Source organism: Quercus robur, chromosome 5 (assembly GCF_932294415.1).
Source record: "Quercus robur chromosome 5, dhQueRobu3.1, whole genome shotgun sequence".
Classification (NCBI taxonomy): Eukaryota; Viridiplantae; Streptophyta; class Magnoliopsida; order Fagales; family Fagaceae; genus Quercus; species Quercus robur.
Window position 1 is genome coordinate 64,769,331 of NC_065538.1, and position 27,558 is coordinate 64,796,888.

General features: G+C 43.9%; 1 protein-coding gene across 1 annotated transcript; it reads right to left on the reverse strand.

Moving 5' to 3' along the window:
* Positions 1-3,516: 3,516 nt before the first annotated feature.
* Positions 3,517-26,520, reverse strand: LOC126726683 (WPP domain-associated protein-like). Its single transcript, XM_050432007.1, has 8 exons — positions 26,016-26,520; positions 23,138-25,497; positions 22,638-22,767; positions 5,633-5,695; positions 4,914-5,466; positions 4,706-4,759; positions 4,388-4,552; positions 3,517-4,288 (listed from the first exon to the last, which is right to left on the reverse strand). The coding sequence occupies exons 2-8, from the start codon at positions 25,432-25,434 to the stop codon at positions 3,684-3,686; spliced, it is 3,867 nt and encodes a 1,288-aa protein (XP_050287964.1). The 5' UTR covers positions 25,435-25,497; positions 26,016-26,520; the 3' UTR covers positions 3,517-3,683.
* Positions 26,521-27,558: the final 1,038 nt, after the last annotated feature.

Genomic DNA, 27,558 nt, shown 5'->3' on the forward strand with positions numbered 1-27,558 from the left:
ATCCAACTCAATTAATTGTGGACTCCCATTCTTCGGTTCAGTCCACAAACAAACTTCCTATAAGCAAATCAATGTACTAAAGTACCAGTGATTAATTATTTACATCTTTCGTATAGATTGGATACTCTGAAATAAATAAAGGCCGTAAGAAAGGCTGTAAGTAGTAGGCCAATGACTTTACACAAACTAATTGAGTGAGAGATTTCAAGATAAAACATGCTTCTCAATTGAAAGGATGCATGGTATGAACACTCAATCAATGGATTACTTAGCAAAAATGAATTAGTTGCTGTAAACATTATCAGCAAATTAAAAGACAAAACTACACGATGCTTTTCAATCACAAGCAATTATATTTGGTGTTGTGTTCAATATTGTTCTCTAGACATTGGAGGGGTATCCTTCAAAGCAGCTGTGCCCCACTCCTTTAAAGATTCCCAGTTGTTCCTTCAAACAAGTTTTCAAGTTTATGATCATAAATCCTGTAGATGTACTACTTTAAGTTTTCAAGTGTTCAAGTTTTCAAGTGTTCAATCAATATATATATATATATATATATTTTTTTTTTTTTTTTTTTTTTTGTGATCTCATTAAATATTTTTTTTTTAAACCTTACATATAACTTCTTTTTTTTAACTTTTACATTTTATATATATATATATATATATAATGTGAATCTTTACATATACCTTTAAGTAAACTCTATATATTCTACTATTTAGATGCGTAAAACTATAGACTATTACTCCATAGTAATAGTTACTAATTGCTGATGATCATTTTGAGGCCCAATAGCAGGAAGAAGCCCAACAATATGGGCAGAGAAGAATTAGCAGATGGTTAGAAGAACCATTAAGCCTGGATGGCAGAAGCAGTGGTTCATAGGCCCATAAAGTACATAAATGGGCCTTGAGGAAAGCAAATGGGCCTAAAGGAGCCCAAAAAGAGAAGAAGAAAACTCATGGGCATTATGTGATGTAGCAAAGTAAGAATGGGCCACAGCCAGCCCGAAGTAATGAAGTAAGAAAGTAAGGGGCTGATGAGAAGCCCATGAGCCCCAAGGATGAGGAATAAGGTAATTGGGCCAGGGAAGCCCAAAGGAGTTAGTAAAAGCCCATGGGTATGCAGAACTAGAAAATCGGCCAAGGATGCCCAAGGAAAGCGAATGGGCCATGGATGCTCAAGAAGAAAGAAATGGGACAAGAAAGCCCACAAGCAATGAAATGGGTCAAGTAAAAACCCAAAGTGGCATAGGTATAAAACCAATGACCATATTGAGTCATAAGCAACTGGCCCAAAGAGGCCCAACAAGCACGGGTCAAATAGCAACACGGCAAGAACAGCAAAGTGGTATGGTAGAAAACGACAGCAGGATTACGAAAAGAGCAAAGAATGGGCTTAAGAAGGGAAAGGCCACAAGCAAGCAAGGCCCAGTCCTTGAAAGGAGCAAGCTGTAAGGAATGAGAAATCAGAAAGCAGTTCACGCCATAAGGGGTCAAGGATGAGCAGCAGAATGCACAGAAGAGCCTTTAGACCATGACAAACGCATCGGCAGCAGACAAGCTTTAGACGTACACAGAAGTGGAGCACGCGCAAGCCCCAGGCACTACCAACCTATACCCAGCCAATACAGGAGTGGTGGGTCATGAGTCAGACGTAAGAGAGGGTATGGTTTGGTGGTGGGGAGAAGGGGAAGCCTATTTAGGGGTTCTCGCTCAAGCTCTTTTAGGGGAAATGTCCTGCTAGGATGACATACCACCCAAAAGAGGAAGGATGAGCTGAAACCACTAGGTGCATTCCATGAGAGATAGGAAAAGAGAACACCCACACCATAGCGGATTAAAATGCCACGGTGAGCAAGCAAACAAAATAGCATTTTTTGTCTGGTAATGGGGAGTGGCACAGCCAGCATAGGTAAGTGGTGGTGGCTAGGCAGCTGACAAACCAGTGATAGTTGGTAAGGACACCCAGACCAGACAAAAGTAGTTAAAGGCTAAAATGGTAAAAGCCTGTCACGGCAAGTAGTATATAAAGGACCTTTGCTGTGCACAGTAGGATCATCATCACGGCAATAGTAACCACTAAGAGAGAATCACAACATTGCTAGATAAGTAAGCCTTGAGAAAAAAAAAGGGAGGAAAAGAATTAGAAATAACAAAAATAGAGAAGAAAGAGAAAATCAAGAAAAGAAAAAACAAAGAGTGTAGAATGGCATGTATACACTAATAGGCCAATCCCTTCTCTTCCTTTAAAAGTATACCCTCTGTTAGGGAAAAATGACTCATTTCAGCACAAGCCATTCAGGCTTATTCCCTCAGAGTGGGTAATTTCCATGGCAGGATCATCCTGTGAAGTTACCCACATTGAGGAAATGGTTTTCCTCCTTGGCCCTACCCCCGTAGCACAATCAAACGTGGCAAACTGATCTTTCATTCTTTGACTTTCTCATTTATTGTTATAATTTCTCATCTCGTCTTTGTAACCTCATTCAGAATCTATTTTCCTTCCCCGTTTTGACTAAGGATTTCTCGCTTATCTCGCCCTAACAGTAACTTATTTCTTTCATAATTGTTTTATCATATTTGTCTGTCGTGACTCTTCTATAGAAGTTGTGTCTGTCGTGGGCACATGATTAAAGTTTCGACAACCGAAGCATAGTTTGCACACAAGCTGGTTCAAGGTGGATTACAATTGGACTGATCCCAACTCTCCTATCCAGAATACATGGGCCACAGTACAACAAGAGATAGTCCAGCCCAAAATCACAAAAGGCCCACCACATTTAAATTGGTGACTCTGCTGGGAAGTTGGGAAACAAATGGGACAGACGATAGAAGCCCTTGCGAACAAATGCCCCCAAAATCTAGAACAACACGAAACATGCCAAACGCTCTTTGGGCTTATAGAAACTCACCGTAGTCAGCCACAGGGTTTTCACCATTTTCCTTGGTCTACGGGACAGAGGTAATGAGTTTGGCAGAAGTGGTGACTCCATCTTTAAGAGTTATGCAGATGCGGGAGAAAGAAAAAGAAAAAAGAGTCTTTACGGCAGAAAGATGTGAGGACCTAGAAGGACTTGATGAAAAAAGAGAAAAAGCCCAAGAACGCAGCCGCAAATACAGAAAAATGATGACTGAAGCTTATGGCAGAATGACTAAGGAGAGGGTGTTCACAGAAGGACAACTCGTGTTAAAGGCAGCGAAACACGTCAAGCGAGGTATGGTAGAACCATCTAAGTTTTCACCAAAGTAGGAGGGTCCCTTGGTGATAATAGAAGCATATGCAAGTGGGTATTATCGTTTGGCCTAAATGAATGGCAAAGATCTTATGGATCCCATCAATGGCAAGTGGCTGAAGTGTTATTGCGCTTAAAAGAAAAAGTTATGTAGCTGCCCCTTTTGTTTAAGTGAGTTTTATGTTTCCTTTTCCTTCAAGTGACTATGTCACAAAACATTATTGTAATATGCTTTTATTAGTATGTAATGAAAAAGCATGAAGTATTATAAAAACATACTATGTCATAGCAATAGCCAAAAGCAGTAATAGAGTGTAGCATCATAGTTACAAACCCAAACTATGGCAGTCATATCAGACTTGCCAAATAAGTGCTATAGGAAACATAAAGTGTACTAGAGAGGAGGATAAAAAAAAATAATAAAAATAAAGGGGAAATTACATCGTCATCAATGAAGCCCAGAAATAAGAGGCTGATCTACAAAACGGCTGGATCCACCAATACTAGAAAGAAGGCACTCACGACGACCCTCCAAGTCTGCCACCTCCTTCCTCAGAGCCTCGATGCGTGTATCAATAGCATCAACAGCAAGCTGAACCTTCTTCATGAAGAAGGCTCGGGCAATCTCACAAAGATGGTCCAAAATGAACTCCACAACAAAGCCCACACTAACAAGCTCTTGTATCGCAGCCCTCCACTGTAGGATCCTCTCGGTGGAAACAGTGTCAACAAAGTTATGTTCGATGTCATTCATCACGCTCCCCAACAGCTTCAAAAAGTGTTCTCTAGCAGAACGGCCAAGGCAGAATCCTTGCATAAAGTCACCGCGGCTGCTATAGACCGCCTCCAAATGAGAAGCACAATCCTCAGGAACTCTAAAGCCATGGAAGTCAATATAGGGAGGCCCAGAACCCCAGAAGTCCGTAGGATCGAGGTCATTAACCTCAGGCTGATAAAAACGAGTAAAGAAGATTGCGGCTTCACTCATAGAATCCAGAACTATGGCAGAATTGCTGCCCACCTCAAACTGAGGAGGGGCAGTGGGAATTGGACCTGGTAAGAGACGTGAAGCGTGGTATAAGAGACCATGAAGTAAGTAGAGTGAATTTATAATGAAAGAATGAGGAAGAGAAGGAAAAGAGGAAAACTTACCGGGACCTATAAGAATGGGGGCTATGGGAATGGTAGAAGTAGGTCCAGAGAGTATTGCAGAAACTAGTGCTGTGGGAATGGCAAAAACAGGCACTGTAAGTGTGGTAAGAGAAGTGGCTGTAGGCATCGCTGTGTTTGCTGAAACTCCTGGTTCCTCAAAAATCTCTGTAATCAGAAGGAATAGACATGCAAAGTAAAGGGAGACTGCATCAGAGGGTTATACATACATATATATATATATATATATATATAAAGAGAAGGGAAATGATGTAAAGAAAAAAAAAACGGGGAGTTTAACGAAATGGGGGAGATACATACCCATAAACTCGGCCTCATAGTCAGCACTCTCCTCGTCATCAAAATCAGAAGTCTCTGTAATCAGAAGGAATAAACATGCAAAGTAAAGGGAGACCACATCAAAGGGTTATACAGATATATATATATATATATATATACATATAAAGAGGAGGGCAATGATGTAAAGAAAAAAAAATGGGGAGTTTAACAAAATGAGGGAGATACATACCCATGAACTCGGCCTCGTGGTCAGCACTTTCCTCGTCATTAGAATCAGAAATCCTTTTCTTCATGGTGGATTCGTCATCAGAATCCTCAAGAATATCCTCAGATCCCTCAAAGGACAAGTCTGCATCAGGCCCACATGTAGCAGAGCTAGGGAAGGAAGAAGGGGTAACCACCAAAGAAGAGCCATCCTTCACGGCCTGAGATAGAGCCGCGAAAGGATCACTGGTAGAGATAACGAGAGGTGTGACAAGAGAGGCAATCTCGGTCTGAGCAGCAACATGAGGAATGGCCCCCTCTTGGGGAGTAAGTGTCTCAACAGGAATGGGAGCAGTCTCACTATCCCTCTTAGTATGAGTACCTTCATCTATGGGTACCGGCTCAGTGGAAGGGATAAAAGCCTCAGCAGGAACTCCCTGTGCAGCAACAAGAGTGGCAGAAGTCGTGGCCTCAAACACCACGCTAGCCCTATCAAAGAAACCTTCCATGGGTGTGCCCATGGAGGCAGAAATCTCCTCAGCTGTGGGGTGATGTATGGACATAAGCTCGGGCTCAGCCTGGGAAACAAAAAAAAAAAAAAAAAAGAGGAAGAAAGGAATACATAAGGTTAATGATGCAAAAAAAAAAAGGATGGCAGAAAGGGAGATAGGACAACCAATGGCATATGGCAAGGGAAATATATGCAAAAAAGAAGAAAAGAAGAAGGAAAGGAAGGAGACATACCTCAAACTCGAGCTCATCAAGTAATATAGGATGGGTGGCAGATGCATCCTCCTTGTGCTTAGACTGAAAAATAAAAAATAGAAGACAAGGATAAAGAGATAAGTCAGCAAATACATAGGGTTAGCCACAGAAAAGCCCTATAAAAAATATAGAGAAGACAAAGCAAAATTAGAGATAACATACTCTCCTCTCAGTAGTGGTCTACATAGGAGAGGGAGATGACTTTCTCTTGCTGCCTCAGGTCCTACTAGAAGGAGAAGTATCAGTAGATGGCTGCAGAGCAGTAGGCTTAGACTTACCGGTAATAGGGCGCCTACTAGAACGGGTACAAGCAGAAGGGGGATGAGAGCCCTCTAAAACTATGTTACCTACAAGAGAAAGGTCACTTTCAAAAGTTACAGTGTTTAAACAAGACTCAGAAGAATCATCACCTTTACTATTCTTAACGGGCACAGAAACGTTTGTCACCTTTACTCTCTTCTCCCAACTCAAGGGATAGTCACCGACATGCCAAAACCACCATCTCTCCTCCTCAACCCATTCAAATATGGCAGACCGACTCTGCTTCCTAGCGTATGCCAACACAGACTTAGAGGGCAGAAGCAGCCGAGGGTTGGCAGAAATAACCGCACCAAGTCCATCAGGAGGAATAAGAGAAAACTCACGGCTGCCCAACAATTCCTTCTCAAATGAGGTCACCACAACCTATTAGTATCCGTGCATGGAAGCAGTACAAGTACCCTCTCTCTGTGAACCTGGAATAGTGACTGTAGTAAAACGCTTACTCTAAAACTCAAAGGAAGTGTGCCACAGGAATGGCTAAACAAAAGTAGAGGACTCCACAAGGGAAGAAAGGTCATCAGGAATATCCTGATCCAACCCAAATTGTCTCCTCACCCTGTTGGTAGGATAGTGCACGAATCTAACACTCTCATCAACTAGATAAGGCAATCACCTAATGTTGGTGGCTGCCAATTAAGTGATGCCCCTCTCCTCAAAGCCGATCAACGGGGTAGTAGTCCCAGCAGTATCAACAAATGGACCCATCAAAAAATCAGCACATGTATAACCTATGCCTAAGTTCCTATATGCTCTCCAAGAAAACCCAACTCCTTTATCAAAAAACTCAATAGCAAGATGCCTAATCGGTTTCAAACCAACCCAACGAAAAGCTAACGGAAAATCAGACTCAAACCTACCGCAGAAATTAGTAATAACTCTTGGACATGACCGGTATCTCTCCTTGGCAAAACGAACAGGCCTACACTTCACCAAATGCCTAACACAACGCTCATACAACAAATGCTGCAAAATAGTACTATGGACGGAAGAAGTAACAATATGGTAGGAACCTGACTGATCCTCATCGCTCCACAAGATATCCAACTGAACATATAGATGTCCCAAGAACATGGGTGCCAACGGCAAACTCACCCCAACAGATATCTTAATGGCTAACCGAAAATACAAAGGCTTCTCAACATAGTGAGGATGAGAGCCAAAAATGAACTTACAAAGCCAAAACATGACAAAGGCCGCACGCAAGCAGAGACAGAGGCCTTAGAGAAAGAACTAACCCAATGTGATAACTTTGCATTGCCACTCATCCCCTTCCTCAACTCGGTCTCCACGGCCTCTTCCACTAAAGAAAGCTCTAAGGCACCAGGGTCAACATCCCCAAGAATGGGCAAAAGCAACTGGTTGGCCACGTCCTCGAGGGTCACGGTGATCTCACCGCAGGAAAGAAAGAAAGTATGAGTGGCGGTGCACCACCAGCAAACCAAATGGCGGAGGTTGAACAAATCTCTGTAGTTAGACAAGCAGCGAGACGAGACAATGGCCTTCAACACACCGGCCCGCTGTAGCGCCTCCATAAAACCCGTGTCGGCCAACTCATTGTCCACCCATTCCTTCCAACCCAAAGCAATGCTCAATCTAAACTCGAAGAGAATGGGCATGGGGAGTGAAGTGCCTTAGTGGATGACAAGATCTGAATCGAAAAAGCCAACGGAGCCCAAGACGTGTTTGTGTTGCGACAGCAAAAGGCAAGCCACACACGACCCGGTGGTAGCGACATGTAATCACTGAGAACTTTTTGGAAATGGGCATTGGTATCATACCAAGGGTCTATGAGAGGAGCGCACTCACTCTCGGGATTGCGTCGTGCCTCCTCCTCATCGAAATGGTCCGATTCAGAATAGGCGGCCTCTTCGCCTACATCTCACGCAGTAGGATCATCGGAGACAACCTCTTTTCCCTTACGGTAGGAAGATCCTTGGCCTTTCACCGGCGTCATGGTGTAGCGGTTGATCGGAGTAAATGGATGATAGTGTTTGAGAGAGAGAACATGGTGAAGAAAGGGAAAAGGAGAAAGTGTTTGTGTTTGGAATGTGAAGGGAATCTCCCTTAAGTACCAATGTCATTAAACTTGACACGAAAGGAGGCGATGGGTCAGCCATCGGATAAGGGATGGAATTAATGAAGCGGAGGCAGTGTTTCAGAATAACTACTAAACTGGGAAATTCGAAGAGACAACACTGTTCATGACAAGAAAAGAAAAACATATAAGCTCTTTGAAAGGAAAGAAGAAGGAAAGATAGAAAAGACAGGAAGTCTTTTATTTGCATATGAACCGCAGGAACGCTTCATATGCTCAAAGGGCTAAATGTTGATGATCTTTTTGAGGCCCAATAGCAGAAAGAAGCTCAACAATATGGGCAGAGAAGAGTTAGTGGATGGTTAAGAGAACCATTAAGCCTGGATGGCAGGAGTAGTGGTTCATAGGCCCATAAAGTACATAAATGGGCCTTGAGGAAAGCAAATGGGTCTAAAGGAGCCCAAAAAGAGAAGAAGAAAACCCATGGGCATTATGTGATGTAGCAAAGTAAGAATGGATCATAGCCGGCCGAAGTAATGAAGTAAGAAAGTAAAGGGCTGATGGGAAGCCCATAAGCCACAAGGATGAGGAATAAGGTAATTGGGTCAGAGAAGCCCAAAGGAGTTAGTAAAAACCCATGGGTATGCAGAATTAGAAAATGGGCCAAAGATACCCAAGGAAAGCGAGTGGGCCAAGGATGCTCAAGAAGAAAGAAATGGGACAAGAGAGCTCATAAGCAATGAAATGGGTCAAGTAAAAACCCAAAGTAGCATAGGTATAAAACCAATGACCATATTGAGTCATAAGCAACAGGCCCAAAAAGGCCCAACAGTCACGGGTCAAATAGCACCACGGCAGAAACAGAAAGTGGTATGGCAGAAAACGGCAGCAGGATTACGGAAAGAGTAAAGAATGGGCTCAAGAAGGAAAAGCCCACAATCAAGCAAGGCCCAGTCGAAAGGAGCAAGCTGTAAGAAATGAGAAATCAGAAAGTAGTTCACGCCATAAGGGGTCAAGGATGAGCAGTAGAATGCACAGACGAGCCTTCAGACCATGGCAAATGCATGGGCAGCAGACAAGCTTTAGACGTACACAGAAGTGGAGCACGCGCAAGACCCAAGCACTACCAATCTGTACCCAGCCAATACAGGAGTGGTGGGTCATGGGTCAAAGGTAAGAGAGGGTATGGTATGGCGGTGGGGAGAAAGGAAAGCCTATTCTGGGGTTCCCGCTCAAGCTCTTTTGGGGGAAATGTCCAGCTGGGATGACATACCACATAAAAGAAGGAGGATGAGTTAGAACCACTAGGTGCATGTCATGAGGGATAGGAAGAGAGAACACCCACACCATGGCGGATTAGAATGCCACGGTACGAGCAAACAAAATAGCCTTCTTTGTCTAGTAATGGGGAGTGGTACAGCCAGCACAGGTAAATGGTGGTGACTGGGCAGCTGACAAACCGGTGGTGGTCGACAAGGACACCCAAACCAGACAAATGTAGTTAAAGGCTAAAATGATAAAAGCTAGTCACGGCAAGCAATATAAGGACCCTTGCCATGCATAATAGGATCATCATCACGGCAATAGTAACCACTAGGAGAGAATCACAACATTGCTAGATAAGTAAGCACTGAGAAAAGAAAAGGGGTAGGAAAAGAATTAGAAATAACAAAAACAGAGAAGAAAGAGAGAATCAGGAAGAGAAAAAACAAAGAGTGTAGAATGGCAGATATGCACCAATAGGCTAATCCCTTCTCTCCCTCTAAAAGCCTACCCTCTGCTAGGGAAAAATGACTCATTTGGGCACAAGGCATTCAGGCCTATTCCCTCAGAGTGGGTAATTTTCATGACAGGATCATCTTGTGAAGTTACCCACATTGAAGAAATGGTTTTCCTCCTTGGCCCTACCCCCGTAGCACAATCAAACGTGACAAACTGATCTTTCATTCTTCGATTTTCTCATTTATTGTTATAATTTCTCATTTCATCTTTGTAAACTCACTCAGAATCTGCTTTCCTTTCCTATTTTGACTAAGGCTTTCTCGCTTATCTTGCCCTAACAGTAACTTATTTATTTCATAATTGTTTTATCATATTTGTTTGATGTGACTCTTCTATAGAAGCTGTGTCTGCCGTGGGCACGTGATTAAAGTTTCGACAAACGGAGCTGTAAGAACCAAGTACAGGAACTCTGGGCCTTAGGTCCCTTGGGCTCACAATTTATTTGTAGTGGGTTTAAGGATTTCCTACAACGGGTGGTTCTCGGCAGAGAGACTCAAAGCAGTATTCAGTTGAAAGGCTCTCTCCTTGACTATTTTCTCTCCATTTTTCTGAACCCCCTCTTCTCCCAACTTTCTTCTATTTATAGTCAAGGTTAGTGGGGAGATCATGATTACAATCACCGTTAGTGCTACTAAGGGTCCAGTATTATCTGGTTAAAGTGGCCGTTTAGGTGGAAGGGCGGTGCAGCATTTATGATCTTGGGACTTGTTTCCACTTGCGCCGATTATGTTCTGCACCTCGCGTCCCCGTTCATATCGTGTCCTTCCCGGTCATGACTCAAGCGCTCTTCCGGGAAGGAGTAACCGGAAAAACTCCGGGAACATTGTGCTCAAAACCTGTTTTTACCTTAAGGCAGTTTCAAGAAGGGTCCGGGCCCAAGGACAGTACGGGCTTTGGAAGCTCGGCACCGGGCCTGCATCCAGGGCCGGTATGGACTTGGGCCCGGGGCCCAGACGGATCTGGGCCCAAGGGAAGTATGGACTTTGGGAGCTCGGTGCCGTACAATAGCCCCCCCTTGATTCATACTCGGTTGCCGAGGAGAATCAAGGTGCTGTTTAGGGCCTTTTGATCCCAGGAGTCTTCTAGCCTTGGGCTTCTGGCTGTCACTTCTAATTAACATTCATCTCAAAAGACGCGCCGTTTCGCGGCGCCAGGCTCAGTCATCATTATTGCCTGACGGTTCGCAAACCGAAGCGGCGCGCACGTCAGTTACGCTTGGCATTCGTTGGGTCGCTCGTAGGCTGTGCCCATTTATTGCTTGATAAAGCGTTTCCTCTCCCCCCGTTTCTTTTGGCTCTATAAATAGTCCTTCTCCACACATCATTCTATTTTTCCTTCGCCTCTGATCTTTAGCGTTTACTCTCTGCCGACCATAGTTCTGTGTGCTTGCTCGCTCAGCGCTCTTTTCCTCCTTAGAACCCACAGTAAGTCTTCCTTCCCCTTCCTTTTCCTTCAGCTTTGCTTTTTTGAGTTTATTCTTATAGTTTTAGGCTTTATAGATGGGTTATTCTTACCTCCTAGATACCCCGGCTGCGTTGGCCACCTTTAGGAGTAAATTTAGCATTCCCAGTGACGTGGACGTGGCCTACTGTCACGAGAGTGATATGGAATTCCACCGAGGGCAGGGTACAGCCTTCTTTCCTTTGATGTCCATCTTAGAAGGTGGGGTTAGGTTCCCGGTAGATCCCCTCCTGATAAACACACTCATCTACTATGGGTTGTGCCCCGACCAGCTTCCCCCCAATTTTTACCGGGTAGTTAGTTGTGTTAGCCAATTGAACCGAACCTTTAACTTACAATTAGACCAACATGATATTAACCAAATGTACAGCCTCTGTGGGAGCAAGTCCACAAATTATTATTTAAAGACGAGGGATGCTCGGGTACGGCTGATATCTTGCCTACCCGATTCGAACAGGAACTCCGCCGGGGAGTTCGTCAGGGTGCGCGGCAATTGGTTTGCCGGGGAGATCCCTTGCCCTCTCACACGCCGTGAAGTGGGTTCGTACCCTCCCCTTCTTATAGTTGTTTGAGTAAAAAAAAAAAAATTTGTTTGTTAAAGGCTAACGCGTCATCTGTTCTTTCGCAGACGGCAAAGTTTTTGCTCAGGATCTCAGGGCAGTCCACGTCAGGGACCTAAACTTCGTCCTTCGTTCCGAGATCTTTGTGCATTGGGACGGGCAACTCCGGGCCTCCCACCTGATCCTCGGCGTGGAACCGGTCTACTCTACCTGGCAGCCTTTCAAGCAGGCGTTGATAGTAGACAGCCCCCTGCTATCGTACATAGACGTCCGGTACGTGAACTTCTTGCCGCCGAAGCTTACAACCGGGGAAGCGAGGGAATTTGGTCGGCGGTTCACTACCGCGGATGAACTAGCCCCCCTACGAGACGACTCCGCGGAACAGGTATCCCGGCGCCTTAGAGAGAGAGCTCACGAAGCCTTACAACAAGGGGACCAAGCCCAAGAGCAGCCCCATCCCGAGGATCGACCTGCCGAGAACCATCAGCAAGTGACAGACGCGGCTAACCTGCTAGCTGAAGCGATCCAGCCCGGAGTAAGAATGGTGGCAAGGAGAGCAATGACCCTAGACAGGTTCGTGCCTGGTGCCCGGCCGACCAACCAGCCCCCGCCTACTCAGGGTCGGGGTCCAGTTTCTCAACCTCCTCCCCCCTCGCAGTCCGGACGTGCCCGGAAGAAACAGAAAGTTACCGAGCAACATTCCACGGGTCCGGGGGACGCCGTAGTTCAGACTCCTCCCCGTCCAACCGGCGGGATCGTTATCCGCGAGCCGCCAACCGAGGCTGGCACGGGGGGCGCGTCTTCCTCCCAAGTGGCTCCAGCTTGGGAGCCTAAGTTCCTTTTGGACGGCAAGCCATTGCCCTCAACCGCCTCCATCCGGATGTGGGATAAGGGCGAGGGCGGACGTATCGCCCATACTTTGGCTGGAGCTCTTCAACTCCCCGAGGACGTGCATGCTTTCGAGGATGGGTCCGAGGAGTCTGTGGGGCGCCGGTTAGAGTGGCACGCCATTGCGGTAATTCTTTTATCTCTTCACTTTCGTATATATATATATAGATTTCCCCGGATTTCCTTGTTAACCCCCGTGCTTGCTAGGCCGCTCAACTGGCTCATATCGTGGCTGCCCGGGCTCGGGAGCTTGATGAGGAGAATGAGCGTGAGAAGGAGGCGCGGGAGGCAGCAATGAAAACTGCTAAGGAAAAGGCGAAGATTGCTGATTCTGCCGAGAAGAAGGCTGCAGCCGCGGAGAAGTTCCGAGCATCGGCTGAAAAAAGGTGTGCCGAACTCCTGGCCCAGCAAAATGAGACAGAACTTAAGCTGGCCGAAGCCCTCAGCCTCAACACTTCTCATGCTGATGAGATAGCCGATCTCAGGGCCGGCTTGGCGGCCGCGGAGCAGAAGTGGTACGATGTAGGTTTCGCAGATGCCGAGAACTCTGCAGAGCCGGTGGTTACTGGGGCTCGGCGTATGGGTTTTGAGGCCGGATGGTTTGCTGCTCTTCAGGCACTGGGAGTTCCTGAGGATTCACCGCTGAGGGACCCCAGCCAAGTCCCATTCCCGAACCCTGAACCTGCCGGCCAAGATGCCCCGGCCGCTCTTGACGAGGAGGAGACGGCTAGTATGAGGGAGTTGGTTGAACAAATCGACTCCCATGCTGAGCCCGAGGAACTGGAGGCGACGAGCATACCTACCGTGCAGGAACTTCTTGACGAGGCCCAGCCTCTCACCCTGACCGTCCAGCAGGAAGTGCCCCCGCCGACTCAACCCCTTAGTTGACTTTATTTCCTTTTTATTTCATTTTTTATTTGCCTATGTCACCGGGATGTGGTGACCGAACCGTTGCACTATTTTATTGGTTTTATTTTGCCCATGTCACCGGGATGTGGTGATTGAACAATTTGTTTTTACTTGTTTAATTGGTAGTCCGTTCCCTTTTCCTGTTTCAATTTGTTGAGTGAAATTACTTCCGTTTGCGCTTTGCTTGAATTATACCCGTGCTATGGCCGTTTGACAGAATGTTACCCCGGAGAGCCTGTAGTTTTGAGAGCGCTATTTGGACTTAATTTTTGTAAAAAGGCATAGGTTTTTATTAGGTTTTGGTTTGACCGAGAATGGAGTTTTCGTTATCCGAGCATTTGTTTTCAAGGTCTTCGTTTGTCCGAGTATTCGATTTTAACCGGGAACTAGTTTCGTATATTTAATTCGCAAGTTTCACACATGCTCGGTGATTTTGACTGGGCCGAGGGTCAGGTGTATGCCCTTAAGATTTATTCGTCAGATTTTCACATGCTCGGCGATATTGATATAGCCGAGAGTCAGGTTTCTGTTCTTAGGATCTTGTTCGTAAGGTTTTCACCTGCTCGGCGATATTGATCGAGCCGAGTGTCAGGTTTCTGTCCTTAGGATTTTGTTTGTAAGGTTTTCACCTGCTCGGCGATATTGATCGAGCCGAGTGTCAGGTTTCTGTCCTTAGGATTTTGTTCGTAAGGTTTTCACCTGCTCGGCGATATTGATCGAGCCGAGTGTCAGGTTTCTGTCCTTAGGATTTTGTTTGTAAGGTTTTCACCTGCTCGGCGATATTGATCGAGCCGAGTGTCAGGTTTCTGTCCTTAGGATTTTGTTCGTAAGGTTTTCACCTGCTCGGCGATATTGATCGAGCCGAGTGTCAGGTTTCTGTCCTTAGTATTTTGTTTGTAAGGTTTTCACCTGCTCGGCGATATTGATCGAGCCGAGTGTCAGGTTTCTGTCCTTAGTATTTTGTTTGTAAGGTTTTCACCTGCTCGGCGATATTGATCGAGCCGAGTGTCAGGTTTCTGTCCTTAGGATCTTGTTCGGTTTTCACATGCTCGGCGATTCTCTTAATGCGCGTTACTGGTTCAAAAACAGCAATGACAAAAAGGTTCATCATACTCTTAATCTTCACAGAATACAAGTTTTGACTTACATCGAGGGTTACGCGTAGAATTTCTTCAGGTTGTTGGCGTTCCATGGTCGGGGGAGCGGCCTCTCGTCCAGGTCCTCCAAGTAGTAAGCTCCTGCCCCTGCGATGGCTGTGACTCTGTATGGTCCCTCCCAACTTTGAGCAAGCTTCCCTGCAGCCACGTCCCGCATGTTCCCTACTACCCTTCTTAACACCAATTCCCCAGCGCTGAATTCCCTGGTCCTCACATTTCGGTTGTACCTTTGCGCCAGCTTCTGTTGATACTCGGCAAGACGTACGATCGCGGCCTCCCTGCATTCTTCTAGCCAATCCAACTGCTCCATCATAAGGTCGGCGTTCTGCATGGGGTCGAACCCGGCAACCCGCGCGCTGCACAAGCTCACCTCGGTTGATATTACCGCTTCTGCTCCGTATGCCAGAGAAAATGAGGTTTCCCCCGTGGATCTCCTGGGGGTCGTTCGGTAGGCCCACAAAACACTGGGTAGCTCTTCTGCCCACCTTCCTTTCGCTCCATCCAACCTTCTCTTGAGCCCGTTCAAAATAGTCTTGTTCACTGCTTCAGCTTGGCCGTTGCTCTGGGGGTATGCCGGGGTCGAATACTTGTTCTTGATGCCGAGCTCGCTGCAAAATGTCCGAAAAGCGTTGCTGTCGAACTGTAGCCCGTTGTCTGTCACTAGGGAATTCGGCACCCCAAACCTTGTAACTATGTTTTTCCACACAAATTTTTTCACGTCGGTATCCCGGATATTGGCTAAGGCTTCAGCTTCAGCCCACTTTGTGAAGTAATCTACGGCCACCAGAACAAAACGGCGGTTCCCCGTTGCTCGGGGGAATGGCCCGAGGATGTCGAGCCCCCATTGTGCAAATGGCCACGGACTGCTGACAGGGTTTAGATGTCCGGCAGGCTGATGGATCATTGGGGCGTGCCTTTGACATTGTTCGCAACTTCGAACATATTCGGCGGCGTCCTTCTGCATCTGTGGCCACCAAAACCCCTGCGTCATTGCTCTGTGTGCTAAAGATCGTCCCCCGGCATGCCCGCCGCATACTCCTTCATGCAGCTCGGTTAGAAGTTCCTGGATTTTTTCAGGATGCAGGCACAAGAGGTAAGGGCCAGCGAAGGACCTTCTGTACAACTTTCGGTCCGAAGACAACCAATACCTGGGAGCCATTCGTCGAATCTTATTGGCCTCGGCCTCATCCTCTGGAACTTTATCTTCGGAAAGAAAGTCTATGATTGGATTCATCCAGCATGATCCGGGCACCGCCACTTGCGCAACCCCTACTCCAGCTTGGTCGAGGGCAGTCTTCACACAGATGCTCGGTTCCCTTACCAGTTCAATCGTGATAAGCCTTGGTGTGTCCTCGGTAGCCGATGAGGCTAAAGTGGCAAGAGAGTCAGCATGCTTGTTTTGCGACCGGGCTACCTGGGATATTTTTACCGTTCCAAACCGACCGATAATCTGCTTTGCCGTACTCAGATAAGCTTTCATCCGGGGATCCCGAGCCTCGAAGTCACCAGTGATCTGATATACAACCAGCCGAGAGTCCGAGTAGACTTCCACGTCCCTGGCGCCCAGATGCAATACTGCCCTCAGTCCGGCCAACAAGGCCTCATATTCGGCTTCGTTGTTCGAGGCTTTGAACCCCAATCTGAAGGAATGTTCCAGTCGCATACCCTCAGGGGTGATTATGACAATACCGGCCCCGGCCCCCATAGCGTTTGCTGCGCCGTCCACAAATAACCTCCATGGGCGAATCTCCGCACTACAGATTACCTGGCCTTCGTTCTTAGGTGTAAATTCCGCGATGAAATCAGCGAGAATCTGCCCTTTCACCGAGCTTCTAGGTCGGTATCTTATGTCGAACGATCCCAACCGAGTTCCCCATTTAGCAATCCGTCCTGTGAAATCGGACCTCTTCAACAGTGACTGTAATGGATACTCGGTGAGGACGAACACTGTGTGTGCCTGGAAGTAGTGTGGCAACTTCCTCGTGGCGTGTACCAAGGCCAAAACCAACTTTTCAAGCGGCAGGTACCTTGTCTCGGCATCGACCAAAGTTTTGCTTACGTAATACACCGGTATTTGCACTCCCCGGTCCCTTAGTAATACAGCGCTTACGGCATGATTGGTTACTGCAAGGTACATAAACAGATCCTCCCCGGGCTCTGGGGCCGTCAACCTCGGCGCCTTTGCCAAATACTCCTTTAGTTCTCGAAAAGCTTCATCGCAGCTCTCGTCCCACTGAAACCCCTTCCACTTCTTCAAAAGTTGATAGAATGGCCGGCAGCGATCGGCAAATTTGGAGATGAACCGGTTCAGGGCGGCCAACATCCCGGTGAGCACCTGCACCTCCTTAGGGTTGCTCGGGGGTTTTAGGCGATTGATTGCCTCTATTTGATCGGGGTTAGCCTCTATTCCCCGAGTGGAGATCAGATAGCCTAGGAACTTGCCAGCCCCCACGCCGAAAGTGCACTTTTCGGCATTGAGGCGCAGCCCGTGTCGTCGTAGTATCTCGAATATTCCCCGAAGGTCTTCAATATGCTGCGACTCTTTTCTGCTCTTTACTACCATGTCGTCGATATAAACCTCAACCGTGCAGCCAATTTTGTCCCGGAACATCCTTGTCATCATACGTTGGTAAGTGGCCCCGGCATTCTTCAATCCAAACGGCATGACCTCATAGTGATAGTTCGCGTTCGGGGATATAAATGCTGTCTTCTCTCGGTCCTCGGGTGCTAAGGCAATCTGGTGATACCCTTGAAAGGCGTCCAGGAAACTCATTCTCGGGTGCCCGTACGTGGCATCCACCAACTGATCAATCTTGGGCATCGGGAACGGATCCTTGGGACATGCTCTGTTTAAATCGGTGAAGTCCACACAGACTCTCCATTTACCGCTCTTCTTCTTTACTACGACAGTGTTTGCTAGCCATCTTGGGAAGAATATTTCTTTTATGACCCCGGCTTCTTTCAGTCGCTGGACCTCCAGGTTTACTGCATCGACGTGCTCCTTTGATGCTCTTCTCGGCTTCTGCTTTTTCGGAGGAAATGATGGGTCCACATTGAGTTTGTGAACAATGAACTCGGGGTCTACGCCGGGAACTTCATACGGGTTCCATGCGAAGACATCTATGCTCTGCAACAGGAACAACAACACCTCTACCCTTTCCCTGTCACCCATGCTTGTACCTATCTGGAAGAATTTGTCACCATCTGGGAGAATTCTTACCTTCAGCACCTCCTCGGCAACGTCCGCCCCCTTTTCCTGGGGTATCTGTAATTGCTATGCTGTCTCCTTCTCGGCGTGCTCAGCTTGGCCGAGCTGTTCCTTTTCCCACTGGACCGCGGCTACGAGGCATTGCTTCGCCACCTTCTGACTCCCCCTTACCTCTGCAACCCCGTACTCAGTAGGAAATTTTACTTTTACGTGAAGGGTGGACGGAACAGCCCCCATGGCGTGAATCCACGGCCTCCCCAGGATCGCGGTGTAGGGTGCGAACGATCGGACTACTATGAACGTAACTACAACTTCCTTGCCCTCCATGTCCACTGGGAGTGAGATTTGCCCCTCGGGAATCACAATTCTCCCGTCAAACGAGACCAATGGCGTGTTATACGTCGCCAAATCCTGGGTTTTTAACCCGAGCCCTTCGAAGAGATCCGGGTACATGACGTCAGCCCCGCTACCCTGATCAATCATCACCCTCTTCACCAAGAATCCGCCTATCCGGGCTGTGACCACCAAAGCGTCGTCGTGAGGTTGGATGGTTCCTTCGAAATCATCTTCTCCGAACGAGATGTCCGGTCGTCCAACTCTCTTTTGTTTCTTGGATGATTCTCCCCCCGCGCAAGCCATTGTCATCACCATCTTCGCCGCTGCTGTCCCTCTCGGTGCGGCATGAATGACGTTGATCACTCCCCGGGGTGGTGGGGGGGGATTCCTTCTCTGTGGGACGCCCTGCTCGGTATCCCGGTCAGCGGAATCTGCTACGAACTCTTTCAGGTGCCCTGCCTTCACTAACTGCCCGAGATGATCTCTCAATACCCTACACTGCTCGGTGGTGTGCCCCTTGTCTCTGTGATAAGTGCAGTACAGGCTTTGGTTCCTCCGAGATGGATCGCCCCCCATTTTGTTCGGCCATCTGAAGAATGGCTCGTTCCTTATCCGTTCCAGTATCTTGTGCACGGGCTCTTTAAATAACACATTAACCCCTTCGAACTGCACCTCTGGTTCCTGCATTCTGAAGTCCCTTTTCGGCTTTGGCGGCAAGATGTTTTGCCGAGATCTCCCCGAAAAAGGAGCTTTCCCCCTGCTTTGCAGCCGGTCATCCTCCAAGCGTTTGTACTCCTCTATGCGTCTCATCAGTTGCCTCATGTTCTCCGGGGGTCTTCTTGTCAACGACTCCCGTAGTTCAGAATCCTCGGGGAGCCCCATCCTGAAGGTGCTAGCCGCAATCTTCTCGTTTCCCCCACCAATCTCATTGTAGAGTTCCCAGTATCGGCTGGCATAACTCCGAAGGGTTTCCCCGACCCTCATTTTCATGGAAAGCAACGCGTCGACCGGTTGTTGCACTCGGCTGCATGTTACGAACCTGCTGCCGAACTCCTGAATCAGTTCGGCGAAGCTGTGTATAGAACCTTTCCGCAACCCATTGAACCACCTCAGTGCGGTAGAGCCGAGACTGGAAGGGAATACTTTACACATCAATGCGTCGTTGTGCGCATGCAACGACATCATGTGGATGTAATGACTGACATGCTCCACGGGGTCTGTCCTCCCCTCATAGGAATTGAATGGTGGGCGCGCGAATCTGCTCGGCATGGGTGCCCGTTCAATCTCATCCGAGAATGGAGACCGGGCCGCCATCCGCAAGGCCCTGCTCATGGCATCCATTGCGGCGTTGTGGTGCTGCTGCTCCTCTGGCGACTCTGACCCTTGGTTATCATACCCATGTGACCGGGAACGGTCCCGTCTACGACGAATATCCCGGGGGTGACGACGTGACTCTTGAGAATGGGATCGGTCTCGGCGTTGTTGCGTGACAGGTCGGCTGGAACCTTCCTCGCCACGGTTCCTCCTATGTTGGGGGTTGTGGTACCTTTCCTGGCGCCGACCCCTTGCCTCCAGCTCCAAGTCCATTACCAATCTGCGCAACCGCTCCAGCTCCCGGTCTCTATCATCAGGTTGCCGATGTGCTGAGACGTTTGAAATCGTCCGGTGCGTTTGGTCCGATCCTTCTCCCAGTCCGGACCCTTCCTCTCCTCTTGAATGCTCCCTATCCTCCAGCCGCTTCTGCCTTCTCTCCCTCCACGTCGATCCCCGGGAAGATCCTGCGGAATTGCTCGGAACGTGCCCTCTTGAACGCTCCTCAGACATCTTCTTGCTTGAGTCTCACTCGAACCACAGCTTCGTAGGATGGCCCCACGGTGGGCGCCAATTGTAAGAACCAAGTACAGGAACTCTGGGCCTTAGGTCCCTTGGGCTCACAATTTATTTGTAGTGGGTTTAAGGATTTCCTACAACGGGTGGTTCTCGGCAGAGAGACTCAAAGCAGTATTCAGTTGAAAGGCTCTCTCCTTGACTATTTTCTCTCCATTTTTCTGAACCCCCTCTTCTCCCAACTTTCTTCTATTTATAGTCAAGGTTAGTGGGGAGATCATGATTACAATCACCGTTAGTGCTACTAAGGGTCCAGTATTATCTGGTTAAAGTGGCCGTTTAGGTGGAAGGGCGGTGCAGCATTTATGATCTTGGGACTTGTTTCCACTTGCGCCGATTATGTTCGGCACCTCGCGTCCCCGTTCATATCGTGTCCTTCCCGGTCATGACTCAAGCGCTCTTCCGGGAAGGAGTAACCGGAAAAACTCCGGGAACATTGTGCTCAAAACCTGTTTTTACCTTAAGGCAGTTTCAAGAAGGGTCCGGGCCCAAGGACAGTACGGGCTTTGGAAGCTCGGCACCGGGCCTGCATCCAGGGCCGGTATGGACTTGGGCCCGGGGCCCAGACGGATCTGGGCCCAAGGGAAGTATGGACTTTGGGAGCTCGGTGCCGTACAGGAGCATAGTTTGCGTACAAGCTGGTTCAAGGTGGGTTACAATTGAACCGATCCCAACTCTCCTATCCAGAATATTTGGGCCACAGTACAACAGGAGATAGTCTAGCCCAAAATCACAAAAGGCCCCACCACACTAATTAATTTTATCTTTTTTTAATAATCTCATTTGTAATGCTTCTTACTATTGTATATTTACTAACTGATGATTTGTATAACAGAGACGTTAAATGAGAGGTAGCATCGTTCATTAGATTTTCAAAAAGCAACAGTGTATGAAAATATATATATATATATATATATATATATATATATTATTCTTATGCAATTTTAAAAGGATTTTAAAATTTTCTAACTTTATTTCTTATGCAATTTCAATTATTATTGGAGCATATCACTTTTTTAGTTATGATTGGAAATATTGTTTCTATGCTTAAAGTTTGGTTAGTTTTAAGTTTAAATTTAGTACTATGATTGTATTTAATTGTTGATTATTAATTTAATTTTTAATTTTTTAAGTGAATGTAACATTTTATTTTACTACACTGTAAAGTTTTTAATATTCTCCATATGGACATCTCTATTTTATTTTTTACTTCTCCATAGAACCTCTTTGTTTTCCAATTAAAGTCTACTAATGATGTTTGATTTTTTTTTTCTTTATCTACTTTTTATTACTTTGTAATTTTTTTTCATCACCATCTCTCTCTCTCTCTCTCTCTCTCTCTCGGCAACCTATCGTTTTTAAAAATTTGATGATGATTATGTGGCATTAAATATGCATTATTTGTTTCTTTATGTTATATTTGGTTTGATATCCTTATTATTGTTTTTTAATTAAGTGTTTGTAAATTGATATTTGCTTTGTATGCCATTTTTCCTTTAATGTATTGGGTGTGAGAATTAGTGTTTCCCTAGCATTACTCCACTTTATAAGAAGAATTTTATTTATTGAATTTAAGTGAAATATTATATGTTTAATTTTTTAATATAAAAAATGAGAGGAAATATAAATAATTTAATGATATGGAGGATATTGCTAAATTTAAATGTTGAATAAAATAATATGAGAAGAAAAAAAAGTAAAAATAAAAGATATAACAATAAACACCAAATTATCAAAAGCATGATATATAATATAATAATAATAATTTTTATATACTACCTTTATTTCTTTATAATGCAATATGATATTCAACAATCAAAGTGAACCAAAAAAAAAAAACATAAAACACAAAATTAAATCGCACCAACCTAAAATAAAGTTCTAAAGAACACAAAAATTTATCGACCTAAAACAGATATGCAGGAAAAATTTTAAAATCCACCAAAAAATTGAGAGAGAAATAACTTCTTTTATGAGGGAAAATTATGCATAGAATGGAAGAGTGAATGACAAATTTATACTAGGAGAATAACAATAAGAAGAAACAAAATAAAAGAAGATAAAAAGAAAAGAGAGAGTGATATTAAAGTAGAGGGTTTGGGGAGATGAAAATGTAAAGGAAAAGAGAAAGGTTGGAGAAAGTGTAAAATATTATATTTTTAATTTTTTTTAAATAAAAGATAAGAAAATATAAATAATTTAATGATATGGAAGATCTCATCTTATTTTAATGCTGAATAAAATAAGATGAGAAAAAAAAAAGTAAAAAGAAAAGATATAACAATAAACACTAAATTACTCTCATTATATTACAATTCAAATCTGACTCATCAGCGACGCATTTAATTTGGCCAATTAACTCCTTGAGAACACATTTATAAACATCTTCACCAATTAAAGCTTTAATTTGGGCATCTTCTACAGCACACAACAACTTTACCTGAAATAGTTGGCGTTGAGACATTTTATCTGCAGCATCAGAAAGTTGTGCTAAAAGGCATGTGACTTCCTTTTTCTTATCTGCAAGCAAGTCTCTAAGCTGGCGATTTTCTGAAAGAAGGGATTCCAGTCTGTCCTTCAAACGCCAAGATTTTCATCATTTTCACTAAATGCACATAGCATCTTATTTTCCACAAGAATTCCATCTTATTTTTCTCTTTAATATGTGGGTTTTTATGTTATAAGACACAGATATCTTATAAATTTAACCAGCCATCCTCAATCACAATAATTTTTTTTTTTTTTTATTAAGAAAAAAAAAATTAGGGTTGGCTATTTTTTTTCTTAATAAAATTTTTTGTTATCTATCAAAAAAAGTCACAATAATCTTGCTAGAGCTCAAAATAACACACACAATAGTCACTATTAGCTCAGAGTTTCTAATATATATATATATATATATATATATTAAATCAAGTTTAAAAAGTTAACAAATATTACCTCAAACTTATATTTGATATATTTTCTGTTACTCTACGTTCAAACCCAGCAACCGCATTTGACAATCCCTGTGCGAGAGCAACTAATAATTCCATTTGCTTCTGATGCTCCCTCTCTTTATTGTTGACCAATGACAACGCATTCTGCTTCTCTTGGGCAAAAGCATGAATCATTCTTCTCTCTTCATCAACTTCCGTCAACTCTCTCATTCTTAGTTCAAGCTTCTGATTTAACTCACATATCTCCGCCTTATATGTTTCAATTTGCTCTAATGCCTTAATCTTTTGATTCCGTAAATTATCAAGCTCTTGACAAGCTAACTCAGATTGCACTTTCTCATTTGCCAATGCAACTGTTGTTTCCTGCACTAACTTCTCCTTTTCTTCAATCGATTCTTCCAGTGAGCGTATCCCTTGCTTTAGTTTTTTCTTATCCACAAGCTCCAATCTTAAGACTTCCTCTTTTTCTAGTGCCTCCATTTCCAGAGTAACTCGAATTTTTTTTTCATCAGTATATTTCATGTTCAAGTTACTGACTTTCTCTTCAGCATCTTTCAGGGCTTCTTCAAATATAATCCCACACAGCCCTTGCATGATAATGGACTCTATATCAGAATCTTCAATATTGGAGTTGCTTCTAGGTTTAGCAAGATAAGCAGCTTCATTTAATATAATTTCATAAATTTCTTGCACGATGTTACACTTCAAATCTGACTCCTCGGTGACACATTTAATTTGGCCAATTAACTCCCTGAGAACACATTTATAAACATCTTCACAAATTAAAGCTTTAATTTGTGCATCTTCTATAGCACACAATAACTTTGCCTCCATTAGTTGGCGCTGAGACAGTTTATCTGCAGCATCAGAAACTTGTGCTAAAAGGCATGTGACTTCCTTTTTCTTATCTGCAAGCAAGTCTCTAAGCTGGTGATTTTCTGAAAGAAGGGATTCCAGTCTGTCCTTCAAACTGCCAAGATTTTCAGCATTTTCACTAAATGCACATAGCATCTTATTTTCCACAAGAATTCCATCCAACTTTGAAATGAAATGGGGAATTTTTCTCTTTAATATGTCAAGCTCATTATCCTTCTTCAACGGTGAAGCAGATCCCCTTTCCTTCATACACAATATTTCCCGCATCAGTCTAAAATTTTTTTCAGTTATCTCTTGCACTTTAGACTCATGATTTCTCCTCATGTTGGTCATCTCAGTGATCAATTCATCTTTTGACATTTGCTTTAGTTTGGCAGGATCTGAATTTTCTGGGATATTACTATTTGAATCTTCATGCTTGCCATTTCCTTCCCAAATCAAAGGGGACGATGAAACACTATTGTTTAAGCTTTTGCTGCGGAAATGATCAGCCTTTTTATCATTACTCCACTCCCCACTAATCTCTAAGGACCCCAGAGAAGTTAGTGGCCGACTTTCATGAATAAACAGTGATTTTGAAATGGCATCCAATTCCTGCCGTAAACTTGAGATATCATTAATCTTTTCAAGCCAATTCACATATTCATTACCACCAAATTGCACATTTTGATCCCAAAGTCTTTCTTCAAACCCTTCTTGAAGACTCCGAATGCAATTCTTAATTACCATACCTTCAATTTCTGCTTTAAACTCTTGCTCTTCTTGCCATGAACAGAGTGATTCCCTAGACAACCCAAACATATCTTCCACTCGTTCATGAACTGTGTCAAAAGTAGCATTTAGACTTTCAAGCATTTCATCCACATCAATCCATCTTTCGGATGCCTTCTCCCGAAGAATACCACCCAATCCCACCAGCTCAGAACCAGAATTAATCTTCCTAATAGAACTACTACCTCTTACGACATCAATTGCCTTCTTGAGCTTCTTGAACTGCTCTTTAGCCACATTTTTGAGGCTCCCCAAAGATTCTTTCATTCTATCGTGCTCTACAAAAGCATCTGGACAGTTAGAATACATCCTATGGTGACTTGTGACTTTGGACTCATGGTGTGTCAAAGCAGATCCCAAAGATTCATTTTCATCTGCACCCACATGGTTAAGATGTAGCATATGCTTCAATTTTTCCACCTCCAACTCTTTCTGGGCAATTTTCTCCTCTGCTTCTTGTTCAACTGCATCAACCGTACCCTTTATGACAGAGTCACTCACCATCCTCGAAATAGTCAACCGATCATTGATATCTTGAAAATATGAGTCCATTATCTCAAGGATCTCACTTACTTGAGAGTTATCAACAGGCTGCCCCAACCCATCACGGCACAGAGCCACACTAGCATCCATATCCCTTACGTCCTCCATAATATACCAAAAAGCCTATTTGCAGCCTAATCACTTATGAGATTCCATACCAGACTTGCAAAACTGCAAATACAAAGAAAACAATAAAGAACAAAACTATAATGAGCATATTCAGAAAGAACTGTAAATCACATTTTCTTTTTTCTTTTTCTTTTTTTATGGGAATAAATCACATTTTCTTATTCTGCAATATAATGGGCACCTATAATTCTTGTAAAATATGAGCCAAATCACAAAGGTCTCTTTAGTTACTGAGAAATTTGGGGAAAACAAAAACCAAAACAGAGTCTTGAATCTTGTGCATTCAATTCTCTCCATACCCACAAATTCAAAATTGAAAATTTAACAACTTAACTAACCCAAGTAGTTGTATTTGGGACCCAAATACCCAATTGAATTCAAAAGTCTATACCTTTAACAACCACTATTATTTTCCTTCATTTTCTCAACAACCAAACACACACCCAAAAGCTGAAATCACCAAAAATGAACTGACAACTTAGCTTAAACTCATTAAAACTGCTTATTATTAGTTCAAAAAAACAAAAAAGAAATGAACTTTAGCAACAAAGAATACTTACTGGTGAAGAAGATAAAACCCAAGTAGACAGTAGTAGTGGGAGAAACCTTATTTCCCTCGAAAACTTAAGGTTCAGAAAGCGTTTGAAAATCCCAAAATGGGCATTGAAATTTAAAAAAAGAGTTTTTTTTTTTTTTTTTTTTGGGTGAAGAAATTCTGCCCGATCTTTGTGTCTGTTGGGTTTGTTATTCAGTTTTGGCTTTTAGGGTTTTGAAGAAGATTATATAAAAGCTGGGGCAGACAGACCATTTTCGTGAGCGGGAGAGAATATAATGAATCGTGGTATTTATTTTTTAAGCCATAACAATTAACCGAGCGCAAAGCTTGACATGGTTGATGATTTGTATGATGTATACAGGGGAAACATGGACCAGAGTTACAACCTTGTATAACTTTTCTGCATGGCACCGCCAATAAATTATTGGCAATAATCATGCTTTTTGACTGTTGATGTACTGGGATCCTAAGCTTTTATAATAAAGATGGAGTGTAAAACGGATGGCCCATGCACTCAAAATCTTTCTCGCTCTTTTTTAAAGATTTCTAGAGACCCGCTAAAGCATTGCCAACCCACCGCCCCACTTTTTTCCAATGTATGCGATGTGAATCACATTGACATTTACAAGATGATAAATTCCCAATGGTGGAGGATTGCTAAAAGCCCTTGGAAATTTGGCTAAGTGTTTTCTTTTTCTTTTTCTTTTTCTTTTTCTTTTTCTTTTTCTTTTTAAGGTAAATTACAATTTACCCACGTGTAATTTGACCGAAATTTAAAATTTGGCTAAGTGTTTTCTTTTTCTTTTTAGGGTAAATTACAATTTACTCATATGTAGTTTGATCAAAATTTAAGTTTTTAAAATGTAATTTAAAATTTTACATTTTACCCATCTAAGGTTAACTTAGTTAGGGTTTCGTAACCCACCTTTTTTTAAAATATGACTAAATATGTAATTTTACTTTACTTTTACGTCTTTCTTCCAAAAATACAAAAAACATAAAAAATTAAAATCAAAAAGATATTGGTAAACTTTTTTTTAAATTAAAAGCCTCTTTGCCTAAGCTAAAGTCCACTCCATTGGTTTATCATCCAACTCAATTGATTATGGACTCCCATTTTTCAATTCAATCCACAAACAAACTTTCTACAAGCAAATCAATGTACTAAGGTACCAGTGATTAATGATTTACATTTTTTGTATGGATTGGATACTCTGAAATAAACGAAAGCCGAAAGAAAGGCTATAAGCAATGGGCCAATGTCTTTACACAGACTAACTGAGTGAGAGATTTCAAGATAAAATATGCTTCTCAATTGAAAGGATGTATGGTATGAACACTCAATCAATGGATTACTTAGCAAAATAAAATTAGTAGTTGTAAACATTATCATCAAATTAAAAGACAAAACTACACAATGCTTTTCAATCACAAGCAATTATATTTGGTGTTGTGTTCAATAGTGTTCTCTAAACATTGGATGGGCATCCTTCAAAGCAGTTGTGCCCACTCCTTTAAAGATTCCCAGTTGTTCCTTCAAACATGTA

Excerpts from the sequence above, each read along its gene's own strand:
- LOC126726683 (XM_050432007.1), bottom strand. The coding sequence starts at position 25,434 with ATGGAGGACGTAAGGGATATGGATGCTAGTGTGGCTCTGTGCCGTGAT. Across the intron at positions 4,760-4,913 it reads CCACGAGGCCGAGTTCATGG|AGACTTCTGATTTTGATGAC; the intron begins GTATGTATCTCC and ends TTCTGATTACAG. Across the intron at positions 4,289-4,387 it reads CCCCATTCTTATAGGTCCCG|GTCCAATTCCCACTGCCCCT; the intron begins GTAAGTTTTCCT and ends GTCTCTTACCAG.